The 17,345-nt window shown below is 38.1% G+C and overlaps 2 protein-coding genes across 5 annotated transcripts; one reads left to right on the top strand and one right to left on the bottom strand.

Moving 5' to 3' along the window:
• Positions 1-18: 18 nt before the first annotated feature.
• On the top strand, positions 19-4,821 carry cdkn2aip (CDKN2A interacting protein). 4 transcript variants are annotated; one of them, XM_055023544.1, is made up of 4 exons: positions 19-60; positions 672-918; positions 1,747-1,871; positions 2,414-4,821. In XM_055023544.1, exons 2-4 carry the CDS (start codon positions 674-676, stop codon positions 2,995-2,997), a joined length of 954 nt encoding a protein of 317 aa, XP_054879519.1. In that variant the 5' UTR covers positions 19-60; positions 672-673; the 3' UTR covers positions 2,998-4,821. The 4 variants fall into 4 exon arrangements, with proteins under 4 accessions (XP_054879519.1, XP_054879518.1, XP_054879516.1 ...); XM_055023543.1 differs by having other exon boundaries at positions 41-60; positions 633-918; XM_055023541.1 differs by lacking the exon at positions 19-60 and adding an exon at positions 67-468 and having other exon boundaries at positions 633-918.
• Positions 4,822-15,611: 10,790 nt separating this feature from the next.
• Positions 15,612-16,673, bottom strand: cart3 (cocaine- and amphetamine-regulated transcript 3). The gene is made up of 3 exons (XM_055023576.1): positions 16,406-16,673; positions 16,152-16,235; positions 15,612-16,054 (listed from the first exon to the last, which is right to left on the bottom strand). The coding sequence occupies exons 1-3, from the start codon at positions 16,604-16,606 to the stop codon at positions 15,947-15,949; spliced, it is 393 nt and encodes a 130-aa protein (XP_054879551.1). The 5' UTR covers positions 16,607-16,673; the 3' UTR covers positions 15,612-15,946.
• Between the last annotated feature and the right edge of the window lie 672 nt (positions 16,674-17,345).

Below are 17,345 nucleotides of genomic sequence, written 5' to 3' on the forward strand. Positions count from 1 at the left end.
CCGTCACTGGATGAACGCTTGCACTTCCGCGGTTGCTATGGATACCAACAGCAGCCGAACGTAAGCTAGCCAACGCTAACTCGTTTGTGTCTGTTTTAAAAATATTAGTAAATATGCCTCAAAAATCAGACTGGGTCTTTTAAAGTTGCTCTTTATTTGCGACTGTTATGCCATTTGCGAATGGGAACCGGTAGTTTACGTCCGAACTGTGGGAATTGTAGTTTTTCTTCTAAGTCGCGGTTTTTACGTCACTTTTCGACAATGTAGCTAGCTAGCAGCATATCGCAACAGAAACAGCGCAGCATGTGAGAGTTTCTTACTGTTAAACGAGGAGATATTGACTCCAAAATAATGGCGGCCTTGTTGCTTATCCCATGTTAGATAAACGATGCTTTGTAGTTCTTCGTGAGCCTTCTGGTTTAGCTAATGTTTCTCGACTTCACGTTTGGTTCAACTTATCGTCAGCAGGTGAGAACCACTTTGTAACATTTCTGGTCGGTTAAATTACACAACCAGGTGAGGTAACAGCAGCACAACACGAGATATTCGGCGGCTTAAGCTATCCTTACTTGTTGTTCATGTTGGTTAATGCTAATCTGAGTCGTTTTAACTTGTCTGCTGCTTTGCTTCAGATCGGAAGTTTTGGGAATCACTGTCCCTGTGTCCATCAGGGATGGCGGGGGTGAGATGTGGAGATGACGTCTCAGAGTACCTGAGCCAGAACCCGCAGCTGGCCCAGTGGATCGAGTCGTTCCGGGGCTACTGTGAGACCAACAAGCAGTGGTCTGCTCGGAGGGAGTTCATCCTGAGGAACATGGAGGCTTTCCCCACGGTGAAGCCGGGGACCTGCAACAGCAGTTTGGACAGGCTGCTGTCTCTGTCCATGGTCTGGGCCAACCACGTCTTCCTCGGCTGCAGGTAGGTCACTCGGGTCGGCCCAAGGCATATGAGAGTTATGCGGCTACTTAGTGCCTCCACACCACCAGGGGGCCTCAAGAGCACCAAGCTAGCTTTATTGAAAAATAAAGTTTTAGATTTTTTTTCTTCAAAACATTTCCGATTTAAATTTGTGTTTACGCACTATATAAATGAAAAACAGAAAATATTTTCAAAAAGTTTAATTTTAAATTGTCTGTTCTATGAGTTGTACAATGGAGTATAAGGAACAGCCTATGATCATTTTGATTAAAGAAGAAAGTAAAGTCATAACATTAGCTAAATAAAGGCTAAATTTATCAGAAAATGTATAAAATGTATAAAAGATCTCAAGATCTAACATAAGCAGCTCAGTCTGTGTTTTTCCTCATAATAAACGTTGTTTCTACATAGTTTCAAATTTCAGTCATAAATTAATGCAGATAAATTTAAAGAAGTATTTATCTCCAAAACCAATACCAAAGTATAACTTCACAAGGTGCTCAACATTCTTCATTTAAATTTTTTGTTAATTTTTATGTAGTTTTCATAAAATTACTGCTTGATGCTAATAATATTACTACTTTATTCTGATAATTAAAAATTGTTCCTTGGCCCTAATATTCTGTCGAGTGACTTTGTGTTTATTCACCATTTTAATAAAAATGAAACGATTTTCAGCTTTACCATCAAGAAATGAAGTCAAACATCTTTGAGCAGTTTATTCCAAAGTGGACTAATTTTAGATATCAACAACCAGAAAACCTTCTGAGCTTTTCCAGCTTCTCTGCACATCCAGCTGATGTAACTTTGCTCTCATCTCCGTCTCAGTTACCCGCAGGCCGTCATGGACAAGATCAAGGAGATGGGCGAGGGGATCGCCGTCCAGGACCCGCCGGTCCACAAAACGACGAAAGACGGAATCACTGCCAGAGGAAAGCGCAGCGCCCCAGACGGTGATTAAAACCACATTTCCATTATTGTGATTCATAAAAGTGACTCTAGTTGGGTTTTACTGAGCTGTTTGAGTTTTGTTTGCTTTAACTTGGGATTTTAAAAACGACATCTAATTTTGATGGAGTGTTTAGAGTGCCATACACAGTTACTGGCCTGCGATTTTTTAAAAAGCCTTAAAATAAATCAGTCTGGATTGATCTCATTCACCAACAAATGGCGTCCATTTTCTTAAAAACCTGAGTTTTCTCTTGTATCAAGATGACTGATTGTCTTAATAAAGGAAACATTTTTTAAAATACGCTGAATAAAAAAAAGAAACATATGAATCAGTCAGTCAAGTCTGTCTATATAGCACATCTCAGCAACAAGGCACTTCAGAGTGCTTTCATCATAAAAGTCAATATCAAGTCATTAAAGACACCACACAGTCAACAACTGAGACGTTTTCTAGTTGATGGTTCATATTTCCTTACCATCGGCTCTTTGTTCACCATTAAACATGTCTTCTTATGCATCAACAACGTTCTGTCTTCGTTCCCAGACGGCGACCCCGAAGGCTGTGTGAAACGGTCCAGAACCGAGGCCGACGGCCGGCCGTCCGGGAGAACGGCGGCGCGATCTGCCGTCCAGAAGTCCGGGCCCCCGCCTCAGGCTCCTGCGGAGCAGCAGCCCTTCTTCAACCGCCTCTACAAGGCCGTGGCATGGAAGCTGGTGTCAGCCGGCGGCTTCGGCCCCAACCTGGACCACTTCGAGATCCTGCGCAGCTGTGTGGAGTCGTGCAAACAGACGGTGACATGCGTGTTCGTGCCGCTGAAAGACATTGCGGGCCTCCCGGCGGGACGCACGCAGAAGGATGGCCACGTGTGCGAAATCCGCTGCCAGACCGTCTACATGGGTACAGGCTACGGGCGCGACGAGGCGGCCGCAAAGGCCATGGCTTCCAAAGAGGCGCTGAAGGTGTTCCAGGGCCGGAAAGTGACGGTAAAGATCTGCAGGCGGCGCTACAGAGGCAGGGAGGTGGAGGACCTGGTGCTGCTGGACGAGCTGCCGCGGACTCAGGGCTTCCCTCCGGCGCTCAGCTACCCGTTCCAGGACGAGCCGCAGGACGAAGGTCCAGACTGTTAGCCAAACCTGATGCATCTTAGAATAAAAGGAAAGCGCTAAATTTACACACAAAAAAAGGCTTCTTAACTGATTACGAGCAGTAATGAGCGGCCATGTTGCCGGCTTCGTTGCTGCTGATTTTTAGTCGAACCTTTGACTCAGTTGAAATAAAACTGTCACTTTAACTTTAGTTTCTGAACAGTTTTAGTGACAGGAAGCATCCAAACGAAGCAGATTAGAAATGCTACTATTTCCAGTAAACCCTTTAATTTTAGGGTTGCTTTTCTCAACCTTCTCTATTGCACTTTAAGTTATTTTTGACCAGGACCGGAGCTCTATGCACTGCAACAACACAAAATCCTACCAAGTATTTTTGTCTAGCTTATGGAGCAAATATTTTAGTGCACTTGAAAAAAAGACTAAAATAATTTAGAATTAACTTTTCAGCAAAATGTAGAAGCTTATTCCTCAAATTATTTACTTAAAATAAATAACTGAATTATTTAATTCTTTAAATAAGGAATTAGTTAAATTGGAATTTCTTATTTTCTTGAATAATTAAATAAATATTTAAATAACTACTTATTTAAATATGTGAGTATTTATTAAAGGAAGTAGTTATTTAAATAATTATTTGAATATTAATGATTATTTCAATTATTCTAAAACATTATTGAACCAGTAATTTAATTATTTAAATAGATACTTTAAAACAGTTAAATATGAGCAGAAAAAATTTACATAATTATTTATTAAAATAATTTTCTTGTCATAAGAAAAAAAGTTTATCTGCCAGAACTTCTACTTTTTCATTATTTTTAAGGAATTGTTTCCAAAAAACAAGCTGAAAAGTTACTTTTAAGTTGTTTCTTTTATTTCAAGTCTATTAATGTTTTGCTGTAGAAGTTAGATCAGAAATACTCTTAAGATTTTGTGTTTTTGCATTGTGGAGGTTTCTGGTGCTGCTGAAGTTTTTTTTTTTAAAGTTTTAATAAAAAATAGGACCTATAGGTGCAAACATTTGTGCTGAATTGAGGGTCTCCAGTCATTTCCCAGACTCCTGCAGTAGCTATGTGTCTGTACAGCGAACAGTTAAACTCTGTGGCTTTTATTTGATTTTCAAGATAAAACTTTTGCTGAAGTTGTTGAGGTTTGTGATGTGCAACATGTTGAACTGGAGGGATTTACTTTGAGAGGGTAAAAGTGCTGCTGTGAAGTTTGTTTTTTGCTTTTTGTGGCTCTTGTTCCAGTCCAGGTTGATGCTGAGAGGAGCGTCTCCCCAGTTGGTGTATGTTTGTTTGCACATGCGTTCCTGTTTCTACATATTTTTAAATAAAATTTAATCGAGAGCGTTGAGCAGTTCTGGCTTTTCCAGGCTGGTTTTGAGCAACTTGTGTGTTTTTGGATTAAAAAGAGAATTATTAACAAACTTTGTTGATCACTGGACTTTTTCATGAAGTAGATTTAAAGAAAAATAACATTCATTATTCAGTTAACTAGAAATGAAAACTTTTTTGCATTAATCAAATAATGAAAATGTAAATTAGGTTTTGAAATTTTAAATGATAGTAAAGCAATGTTTATGTGTAAAAAATAATTTTTTGTTTGCTTGATTTGGAAAAACTATTCATTTGCAATTAATTTTAATTGCAGCAGTTTTTCAGTTATTCAGTGTTTAAAATTAAATTTAGAAAAAGAAGAAAAAATAGCCCAAAAGGTTGCGGTCAGTCTGACTGTCAAACTTGTTCTGTTTAACTTCAAACCTGAGTCTAATACAATTAATATTTGTATTTTAGGTACTTTGTGTTACTTTTGACAATAAAAACAAATTTGATGTAAATTACAGTTCTGATTTAATGTTTTTTTTGTCTTAAAATTGATAGATTTTGCTTGAATCAAGTACTATCACTTGATTAAAGCAAGTAAAATAATTATGTAAAATAGATAATAAAATAATTTTGCTCAATATTTCTTTAAATGTTTGATGAACATACAAAAACAAATTGGTAGATGAACTTGAAAATAATCAGTAATTTTTCTGCATAATTGTGGTTTTGTTTGTGTTTTTACAGTGGTGTCCCCAAGAGGGGGAAAGGCGGGGCCATGGACCCCTCTTTGAAAAATGCTGGACACCCCACAGAATCATCTTCATTTTATAAAAAGGCATATAAAGTCATGCTTTTTCAACAAAGGCATATTAATACCGAATTGGTATTAATTATTTTGGTAAATAAATACCAAATACAGTACATAAAATAAAAAAAAAAATAATTTATTTAATTTCAGGCTGTTCCAAAAGGTTACAATTAAAATCTTAAAATGTAATGTACAACACAAAATATTCATCCAGGTTTTTGCTTTCTATAAAATGTATTAGTAATAGTGAATAAAAATATCCAGTGTTGTTTTCCTAAATTGTTGTAAATTTCATAAACCCAGCAAAATAAAGCAAGAGTGAGCAATATTCTGATTTTGTTGCTAATAAGATTTTTAAAAATCTAGAAAATTTCACTTGCAAACCTTGAAAATCTACAATGATTTATACGTTGATACACAAATTTGACTTCTTTGTTTACTTCTTTAAAGCATCGAATGCGTATTTAGCAAATAAATATACAAAATAGAATAGTTTTTGCAAACATTTGGTGACCAATAGCAAGTCGCAACATGACATTTTTGTCCATCATGCGTGGCACTTTTTAGTAGTAAAATTTGTTGAAAACAAAGTTTCATTCTCTGCTTTGCCTGCATGCTCTGGTTTGTGTTCGTTTGCAGATCATCACTATATTTATATCAGGGAAATAATGAGGAGCTTCTCTTTGAAGTACAAATGTGCCTCAACGCAACAACGTAGGAAGTGACAAGCTGATCACATCGACTAATGAAAGGAGAAACACACACACACACACACACACACACAGAGCACATGTTGGGTCAGCTGTGTTGATGAGGGCTGGGGGCGTTCGACTGGAGGAGGATATCATGCATAAATGTCACCAGATTACTTCTGATGCTGACATCTACAATCATCTTTAATGAGAAACTGACTCATTTCTGAGGTGAAGGGAAAGTCAGTGCATACCTTCCCAAATTATTAAAACAGTATAAAGGAAACCAGATGATTGAACTGGTGATAAAAGGACAAAAATAACAACCTGAAAAATAATAATTTTTCTTTCTTTTATCCCAGATATTCACCAGTAACCGGTTTAAACATTTAAACCAGAAAGAAAACGTGACAATCAGTCATAAAACAAGAAGGTGTCCGCATGAAAGTTGTGGTTAGAAAGAAAGTAGAAAATTTGAGCAGGTGTAAGAACTGATTCCAGGTACTGAAGCGAATCTGGGGATGAACCACTAGGGGGCAACAGCGTTCAAATAAAGCTCGGACTTCAAACAGCTATTCCCCAACAAACATTCAACCTGTACAAAATATCAAAGACAACATTTTACCTTCTGAATAAAATGTTTGCGTGTTTAAGTTGAATACAGCTGAGTGTTCAAACTGGACAATGAGCAACAAAAACTGGTTTTGAACTGAATTTTATAGAGTCAAATTTTTCATCTAGATTTCTGCAATCTGTCTGGTATCAGTTGGAAAGTATTTAGACCATCTTCTGCTTGAGTCTAATACTTTATTATATTAATGTGCTTTAATTACTTTATTTAATATTTACACCACAGGTGAGTCGGCTTCTTTGAAACAGCTTGACATTTTCTGCTATAATAGCATGAAACTAATCAGTGCTCAAGTGCGCTTCAGATATTACATTTATTTCTGGAACTCTTTGCATCCCAGCTCATTTTTAAAGTTTCATTGAAGTTGCATTTTGAGCTTCATAATACTTAATCTGCTCTATTCATTGTATCCACTGTCTTAGCATTTCCTAATTCACAAAGTAAATAGTACTATCTGTGTGATGGTGGAAAAACATGGTGCGAATGTTTCCCACCATTAGCACATTGAGCAGCATACAGGAGGATGATTGACAGCGCTTAAACCCTCCTCTTTGCTCTGATTGGTTGTTTTTGACTGATTGTTTTTGCAGACAGTAACGGTAGCTCAAGGAGTTGCTCCATTTTTTCCACAGATTATTTGTCTCATCTCATACTGTCAAGACACAATACAGAAAAAAACATGCTTTTCTTTTTAGTAAAGTTACACGTCGCATCTTTGACCAAACAAATTTGGACGTATTTTTGTTGATTTGATCACATTTATCCTTTACAAACAAACACAAGATGCTCCAACTATTTAACTTGATAGGAAATTGTGTTGATCGTGTTTACATGCGTTCAGACGTCATAAGCCAAGCGCCCTGCCTGAAGCATCGCCTGTTCTCTCTGCAGCCGCCATCATCCTCACAGAGCTGCTCTCCATTTCAGGCTGCGTCGTTTGTCTCCTGCTTTGTGTCTCCATCAATCACTCTCTAAATCATCGCGCGCCTCTTCCTGCTTCTGTCAACATCGCCATCTGTCATTCTGTCGAATTATCAAACACAAACAAACGTCCTCACCGATGGGCAGGTTGGAGGGGCCGCGACGTGGGTGGGGAGAAACACTCTTGTCCACGTTTACAATCTCTATCGGAATCAGCGGTAATTCCCCGGAGAATCAATAACAAATCCTTGCTGTCGGGAAAAGGTATTGCTGCTCCGGAAATAAGATAAACAGCCTTTTCCCCAGCCAGCCACAAAAGAAACTTTTCTATAGTGGAGCTGTTTGCTTTGAAAAGAGCCTGGACTCTGCTCAGACACAGAGGCGCATTCAGGATTAAGGTTTATTTTTATATTTCTGAAAGAAAAGTGGCATATCTAAACAGAAAAACAAAGTAATAGTTTCTTTTAAGCTCTTCCAAGTAACAGTTGGAACAGTAAGACTTGTGTTTTAATGCCATTCATTGCAAAAAACAAAATCTCACCAAGTATTTTTGGTCTAGTTTGTAGTGCAAATATCTCAGTAAATAAATTTGTTTTGATGAACTGGGAGTCGTGTCAGAGGAAAGTAAACGGCACCTCTCTGCTCTCCGGAGCGGGGTCGGGTCTCCAGCGAGGGGTCACCCTGGACAGGTCGCCAGTCTGTCGCAGGGCAATGCAGAGACAGACAGGACACACTGATGCCTATCAGTCATGTTTTTCACTGTGGGAGGAAGAATCAGAGAGAACATGCAGACTGGGCCGGGAATCGAACCCCAGACCTTCTTGCTGCAAGGCAACAGGGCTACCGACTGCACCACAGCTAATCAAGTATTTTTGACTTAGCAACTTTTCTGCAAGATGCAGGAGTATTTTGAAATAAATAATTCCTTATTATAGAAGAATTTCACTTAGAACAAGACATTTTCCCATGTTGTCAGTGAAATAATCTGACAGTGGAACTCAAGCTTTTGACTTAAATCATTGACTTAAAAAAAGCTCCTATATTAGTTAGTTTTGTCTTATTTCAAGTCTAATAAAATGTTTGAACCAGAAACTTGACCAACAATATTTGGTAAGATTTTGTGTTTTTACAGTTTTGTTTTTGTGAATGATGATTTCAGAACCATTTGTGGCGATTTAAATATGCCTCACTGCAGCAGACAGCACTCTATAATTACTATAGTTTCTGTCCGATCTGGTGGTTTTCTGGCTGAAAAGTCAGAACTGCTGCTCTGTGATGCCTGCAGGATGCTTGTGATGAAATTAGATTTCCACAGATGGTCATTTTGAGTCCTGCAGGATTGGATCCCATCAGGATTGTCTTGATAACCTTGAAAGGTTGGGGAGGTTGCAAAGCGAGTCTTGCAAAAAAAAAATATTCGGTTCTTTTGTTTCTCAGTTTAGACAGAATATTTAACGTTAAATGTGTTTTCATATAATTGCGAAAATTGGAATTAAGAAAATAAATTTGTTTTAATGAAAACGTGGCAGTTTTGAAAAAAAAAATCCTGTTTTTCATTAAAAGGGGTTTGAGCCGGGACAAGGTTGCTTTGGAAATACTTTTTTGTATCACATGAGTCGCATAATCAATGTTACTACTGGCGGAAATGACGAAGAAGACAACAAGAAGTGGTTGGAGAATAATGGTGTGGCATGTTTTTATTGACAAATCACATGAGCAAACTTATCATATGATTTTAATTGCATTTTTTATTTGAAAGAAACACCACAAATGCAAAATAGTTTTTCCCCAACATTAATGAAATAACAACAATATTTTGCGCACATTTGTAATAGAAATGATGGTGTTTTAGATGATTAAGCATTTGCATTTACTGAATTCAGGTATGTCATTTGATGTTTAATCATTGTTTCTTTTCAGAACTTTTTACTAATTTTTCCCAAGGAGGTTGAGAATTGTTTGAACCGACAACAGCAACCTGAATGTCTTCCTTCATGTCTCATGAGTTGTTTCCATTGCAAAAGTGTGCAAAACATTGATATTCCACTAATGTCACAATTGCAGTGTTTCCATTAAATAAGAACTGCAATTAAAGTCTCTGTGAATAAGTTTTTTCCCTCGATAAGTCAATGAAAACATGTTGCGCTGTTATTCTCCTACCACTTCCTGTCGTCTTCTTTGTGGTTTCTGCCAGTAGTAACATCCACTTGGTGATCTTGTGACTCTTGAAATCCACAAAAGTATCTGCAAAAAAAATTGCAAACAATTTTGAAATTTTGTTTTGCAAAATTGTTTGCAAAACAAGCTAATTTTGCTGCAACCCAGAAACCACCTCATGTTTTGAAATTCCAAGTTAAACAACTATGTCATCAATGGAAATACGGCTGTTGAAGAAAAACGTCAACAATGGCAGCCCAATAATGTTCAGAGGGTTCATAACATCAGGAAAAATCTCAGTAGGGAAAAGTTTAACAGGAGCTGCGTTTCCATTGATCATAAACAGGCCAAGAAAAAAAAGGTATACCAGATATATCACAATTTAGCGTAGAGTCAGAGTTAGTATTAGTGGAACATTTATCTTTAGCATTAGCAGAATGAATGTTCTTTATTGGTGCTTCAAGATTCGCACAACTGATTTTGTAGTTAGTGTTGTGCACCACTACTTCCTGGTATTAATGAATCTCACTTCATCTTCTGCTCCTTTATCACTGATGAGGCGAGTTGACTTCATTCCCACTTCCAGATATTAATCAGGGTCACAACTGAACTGGGACCAACCTCCATCTCTCCTTACTAATAAGTGATAGGAACACAGGGACACAGTGCTTACTGGCATCTTTTTGGGCCACAGGAGATGGTACCACCCCTAACATCACCCCTAGGATCGTAAGGTTACTCAAACCTTCCCCCCCTCATTAAAGGAAGTTGGTGATGTGAAAACATCTGATAATGAGCAGACCGCGTCTGTCTGGAGCACAAAAGCTTTTATCCTCCAATCCAGTCTCTGACAGAATCTGGTGAATCCTCAGAGGAATTAACAGAAAAACCTCTCTGTCTGCTGAAAGTATTGCTTTTCAAGAAATAAGATAAATGGTCCAATTTTCAGCCCGAGCACAGAAGAGCCGCACCGTAAAGCATTTCTTCTCATACGAGAGATGCTTACTTCCTCTGACTGTATCTCATCTCTGATGTTTACATTTGAAACAACTTGCCGTTATTCACAGACTCTCATCATGTCCTTATCTAACTTTGCAGCTCAAAGTTACGTGATTATATAAGCTGCCATCTCATTGGCTCGGCGTGTGGATGGATTTAATGAAAGGACCCTGGTAGAATGTTCTTGGAACGGTTCGTCCTCCGAATGCTTCATTAGACGCCGTCATTGGCACATAAAAAAAGACGAAAGCTTTTAATGAGTCAGCGTGGCACATAGAAAACAGGCTGCTAGTTAAATGTGTTGAGGACAGCCATGTTTGGAGGCTGAAATGGCAGGAATCCATGGAAGTAAAATCTTTTAATCATTCGACTGATTCTGCTGCATTTTGACTCGATGGTGGAAATCAGATTTGTGGAAACTGAAGCCAGGAGAAGCAGTGAATGTCTCGGTTTATGTGAAGCATTTAGACATGTTTAAATAAGTGTAAATAATAAAATTAGGGATGGTGAAATTCCCCTCAGCTTCAGGGGCTTTGAGTAAACTGGGTGACTGCGGTTTTGCTAGTGTCTCATTTTCAGGCATTAGAATAGATCAGAGTCTCTTCTGCTGCTCCTGGAAGATGCTGTCAAAATTCAAAGCATTTGTTATGAAAAAGGTCATTTAAGAGGTCATTCACACCAGTTGTGTTGAGTTCGCTTTGATCCAACTCAAGCTCGTTTGCCTAGAAACTGGTTTGTTTAGGGAGTTGTTAATGCTCATCAACCGTAACAATCAGACTCTGTTCGGTCTCCAAACCTCAGTCTGGGTTTGGTTAAAGTGAACTCTGCTTTGGTTTGAATGCATATGTGAAAACTAAGTTGATGGGAAACGGTTCCAAAAGCAGGAAGTGGGCTGTAACACATGGCATTCTGGGTAAATACAATCAAAACAAACGAGCTAAATTAGCACTAGCAGGACAAATGGTTCATGGACTTTTACCAAAGACAGAAGAGAAATCTGGCAACCGCTAACATCTGACGCTACTCTGTTTTTGTTTCCATTTGGAGAAGCAAGTTGTGTTTGGCGTCTTCTTCAGAGGTTTTTATGTTGTTTGGGTAACAACACAAAAAACTTTGCTGCACACTTTCCAACAGTTTTGACAATTTTCTGTGAGCTAGAAGAAAAGATCAGCAGGTCACATCAATTAGCAGCTGTGACTTATGCAATAACATTCATGACGAATGTTTTGCCAATCCAAGCATGAGAGCTTTTGACCAATTGGCCGATGGCGTCTCTGTGGCAAAGGTCAGAAGCCTCAAACGTTTCCAGAAAAAACAATCATTTCTCAGCAGGTAAAACTACTTGAATTAGATAAACATAAATGAGTTGGATGTTTCAGTGAGAGGAAACAGATATTTTCACAGGGTAAATTATGTTCTAAAAACAACAAGATGCAATTTGGGTGACAATAAATGTGAATGTAATGTCCCTCTTTCTGTGTGAGTTCCTGTCCAGCTATCAATGATTTATTAGTTACTTAATAGTTTCTTACAGGACACAGAAACAAACAGGAAGGAGGATTTTGTTGAATTTAGGAGCTGAAACAAACAGAACGTTGTACATTATTGATGAAAGGCAGCTGAGAATATGAAATAAACACATTAATGGTGGACATGAAGAAACCTAAAGGAAATAAATACACTTAATATTTTTACGTCAATCTGTCATCTGTAGTGGAGAGGATGGATTTCTTTTTTTAATCATTTTCTTCGAGGGTTCGGATGGATCTTGTGAAATCTGTGGAGGAATTCACAAAATCGATCCCAGTTTGTTGGCAGATGTTTTATTTCTCATCTCCATCTTCTTTTGTCATTTTTACTCATCTTCCACTTCTTCTGCTATTTCTGGTTGGTTTTTCTCCATCATTCTTCTCTCGATTGCATTCAAATTCTTTTCCCTTTGTTGTTTTCTTCACTTTTGAATTTATTTTAATCTTTGCTTTTCATTTTCTTTCTTCTCTCCTCCTCCACTTATTGATATTTCTCATGCTGATAAGCTGCATTACTTTCTCTTTTTGTTTCCAAATTACTCATATTATATTTTTTACCATGTGGGTGTTTTATATACTTTTTCATTTCTATGTCTTTGCTTACAGTTTTAGCGGTTTAAGTAGAGCAGCTTTTGTTTATTAGCATGTAAAGCAGGACGTTTATGGCTTTATACTTATATTATTGATTCTCTTTCATATCCACGAATCTGAAAGTCAGACATGATTTTATTTAGCATATCAGACTGGAAATTGAATATTCCTTTTGTATGTATTTTATTTGTATAATATGTTTTTTACACTTCATGTTTTTGCAATTTATAGATATTATTTATCTATAATCTATTTTTGTGTTGTTTCTTTTTTGCCTTTGTTTTCTGTGTATTTTACCCACATTGAAGACGACTGAACAAAATACTTACTTCTCAGAAAAAACTGAATTTTAAGAGAAAAAATATTTAATTCTTTCTGGGGTTTTTCAGTGGCCCTAATTGTCTTCCTTAGAAAACTGGAGATCATTTCATTTCCAATTTCTGCAGCCACATGAATTTTCTTTGGCCTTAATTAGAGGCTAATAATCTAAAGTGATAAAAGAGCAGAGTCGTGTTTTAAAATATAACAACAATATACAAAACAAAATTAGTTCCAGCAGTTTTATTCCCATATTTCATTGAAGAAAATATTTTAATGATCTTCTTGCAAAGACTTTCCAATTTCCCTGAAATCATAACTGAAATGATTGCTTTTCAGACGTAAACCAGTGAGTTCTATACTGCAGGTGCATGAGCTGTTTGTTTTGAATTTTTATGAAGGTTTTACAGCTTTGAACAAAAGTTCATTATTTAGAGTGAGGGCAGAAACGGCTGAAGGTTTGTGACTCATTGTCAGTCTCATGAAATTCCAGTTAAATCGATGGTGTTTGCGGCTTATAGCGCCACAGAACGCTCTATAATTATGTTTTATCTGAAGCATTGTTGTGTAAATTTAATTGAGGGCTGCTGCCAGTGTCTACACTGAGCTCAGCTGGTTTGTTGTTGGATTTTCTGAAAAATCAGCTGCTGTTCAGGAGTTTGGAGCCAAACGTTATAAATAGAGCTGAGCCTGCTGGAATTGTGGTGTGAGTTTTGGCTCATTTGGAGGTTTAGGAAGCAGAGCCAGGTGTGTGTGATCAGAACAGCTGCAGCTTCGTCAGACTTCCTCTGCTAAAGCTGCTCCCAGGAATCCCAGGCAGCCACATCGAGTCGTACGTTTCCTAATGTGTTGAATGTATTTCTCACACGCAATTGGCTTTAAATTAGCAAAACATAGGAATTAGACATGGTTTTTACAGGAAAGTGTATAATCTATGAAAATTTAAAATGTATAAAAAAAGAGATAATAGCATTATTTTACTATAATTTAAATTACTATAATGTAAAATATCCTGCATGAGCAGCAGTGTGCAGAAGTTTTTCTTCTCTTGGTTTCAAATGTCAGAACTGGGTTGTTTCAGTTTATTTTGATTATTTGATTTTAATTCCATTATTATTTTTGCTTCAGTTTGTTATTTCTCTTCAATCAATCTTGTTTCTATTTTCACACCTGGTAGTCTGGTAGACTTGGTGGTTTGGGACCAAAATATGTGAGTCAAACGATCAAACCTTTTGAAAAACCTGTTTCCCTCCTGGCCTGTGGGGGCGCTGCACGAAGAACCACTGAAGGAAACGACACAAAAACGTCTGAAGACACTGAGCACTTCCTTCTTCACAAAATGCAAACAAAATGGAGCGCAGTCAGATTTTGGCCATTTCTCCCACTTGCGCTATGTTAACGCATTTGTTTTGTTGTATTTACCCAGAATGCCCTGCGCTGTAGTCCGCTTCCTACTGTTGGAGCGGTGTCCAGCTGGTGTTCATATCTGGACCACAGCAAAGTTCACTTCAACAGAAAGGAGACCGAGGTTTGTTGAAGGTCTCCTGGTTTCTTCCAGTGAGAAAGCATGGAAGATTTTTTAAAAGTTGACAGATTAATCCTCAGATCATTTTCTGATATTTTGGATATTTATTCCTGTCTTACAAATCCTGTTCAACTGTTGAAGATGTTTTAATCTCAGTCCTTTTCTTGCCTAAACTTGACTCTCAATAAGCTGTCAGTCAAGAACAAGGACAGAAACTGAGGGGAAAATTATAGAAACCCCAAAACAGACTTATATGGTGCTTATGATGTTTGATTTGCATCATATATTTGCATTGCATTCAGTTTAAGTGTACTTCCTTTCAATTTGCAAATTGATTATTTTCATATTGTATTATTTTTCAGCCAGTAAGATTGATGCTTTTTATTAGGATTTGATGACAGATCAGATCTATGAACACAACCTGTTGCAGTGGCAGCTCTAAACGAATCCAACCAGGTTTCAGAAGTCAGCTAATTAGTAAATAGAGTCCAGTTGTGAACAATTTATGTTCAGTGAAGGAGAATATTAGAAAGAGAAAAACATTGTTTATTCAGATCCAGCTCTGCTTATCTCTGCAAAAAATTAATCTTTAGTGTTTATGTAACTTATGGAACATTAACATGTGATTTATGCCCCACATTCAAAACATTGTATAGTTATGCTTTTCTTTATTAGATTAATGCTGCATCATGTTTCAGTCCAGAGTTAAATCTCATTAAAAATCTGTCATGTTTTTGTTGAGTTGTTATAAAACAAACACATTCAAAACTGTAAGTCTTTCCATGTGGAAAGTTGGTAGAATCATAAATACTTCTAGCTAATTGTGGCGCAATGTGATTCATATGGGAGAACTAAATATAATTAAGCACAGATTATTTTTCAGATTTATTTAAGGCTTTGTTTAAACAGCATCCTGCAGCTGCCCAGGGGGAATGAAAGGAGGCTCTGCGTTCCTGTCAGCCTGACTGACTGACATGTCACTTTCTGGCTCATCTCTGCTTCCTCTGAGGCTCATCTGGGTTTCATTTGAAACCTTTTTCTGATATTTTATTTTCTGACCAGCCTGAGGAAGCTTGATGTCACAACAGCTCATTTGAACACATTTTTAAAGATGACAGCCACTCCGCTGCTTTACAAAACAACAGGATTTTATTATCATGACACATAAAACATTCATTTGGAACAAAACACAGCGGATGAAGGGCACAATATTGCTGGTTTGACATTACAGTGTGCTTATGGTCCCATGGGTTGAGTTTATTGAGGTTGAAGTAAATATTTACAGAAGCTTTTTATGATATTCTCCTCCTCATGTTGTAAAATAACTCGGAATGTTTTCCTCCTAATAAGTGTTGGACAGTCACTCCAGCTGCGCCTGAGCTGTGCAATAAATAAAAAAATCTGAGCGTAATTACAAAGGGATTGAGTGAAATCTTTCTCTTTTCGGAGCTACATTCCGATCCGGAGAGGCTCATAAGCACTTCAGCAGGAAGAAGTTGCAGAAAGCTCCCCGGGGACAGTCGCACATCTTCCCGATCCGCGCGCCTTTCCTCACCGCGCACTGCTCTCCAACATCACACTGACGGGGAGACAAGAACAGAAGCTGTTTCATCCCGTTCTAAACGCATATACGAAGAGTTTGGTGAACAAAAATAAAATGCGTGTTTTGCGTCTACCGTTGGGACTTGACCAAATTTCTTCTCCCACGATGGGAGTCGTTTCGCCTGCAGCTTTTCAAGAACTTCTTGGAGAGCTCCAAGCTGCCAGGAAGCAGAAAGTTCAGATGCAAAATGTCATCATGTGCACATCAAAAACTATCATTTACGGCATGTCATTTTTAATTGGGCTTAAATTAAAGTTTACATGAAGAAATTTCAAGTGAAAATCTGCGTAAAAATATCTAAACATCCGGGTTTGTGCAAGGACTCACCAGCTGCTTCTCACTGGTCAGGTTCGGTCCTTTCGGGTAGAAGTCCCGCAGCGCTCTAGGGCTCAGCTCCTCCTCGGACTCCGCGTCCAGCGGCCCCTGCGCTCGGGCTCCGGCGGCGCCGGCGGAGAGCAGCAGCAGCGCGCAGAGGAGCGCGCCGCTCAGCAGCCTGGAGCTCTGCATGGTCCCTGTGCGCGGCAACATGTGGACCTTTCCCCGATCTCAGATGGTACTCAGCTCCGCCGCGACAAACACCTTTTTATGTGAGATGCTCCATCTGCTCGCCCCACCTTATTCTTTGATTTTTTTTTACCCCCCTCTTTTTGTCATGCGTAACAGCCGCCTTGGGTGAGTCATCCCGTAAAAGTTGCTGGGCAAGAAAAGCTCCGAGAAGTCAACAATAACAGCATGGGGCTGTTTCTGACAGAGTAATGGATTACTTGGGTAATAAATAGCAGCTTCATGTAAACAACATTCTCAGATAACCAGATTATCTCAAACTAGCAGGAAAAACATTCAGTCTTTAAAATGACCCTAAAAATCCCCATCAGGAGCTGCGTTTCCATTAACCTTGAAATTGCTCGAATTGAAATGAGGAAAATGTATCTTTTAAAATTGAAACAGGCTAAGTTTGAAAACAAAAACAAAAAAAATGTTCATTTCAAAAAAGTTTTTGCACTAAGCTAATTTGTGTTTTTTTGTAGAAATAAATGGTTTTGGCAAAACTGCAATAGAAACACGTTTTTTTTCCTCTGCAGTCACGTGATCATATGTTGCTACTGCCGCAAACTACGAAGAAGAGGACAGGAAGTCGTTTTTAAATGCCTTTTAATGACTTATTGCTTGAACAAGCTTATTCCTGTGTGATTTTAACTGTTTCTTATTTAATGGAAATAATTGTGTTTCCGGACATTAACAGAATATCAACAAAGATCTGGACATA

Source organism: Poeciliopsis prolifica, unplaced genomic scaffold, assembly GCF_027474105.1.
Source record: "Poeciliopsis prolifica strain line A6 unplaced genomic scaffold, Auburn_PproV2 SCAFFOLD103, whole genome shotgun sequence".
Taxonomy (NCBI): domain Eukaryota; kingdom Metazoa; phylum Chordata; class Actinopteri; order Cyprinodontiformes; family Poeciliidae; genus Poeciliopsis; species Poeciliopsis prolifica.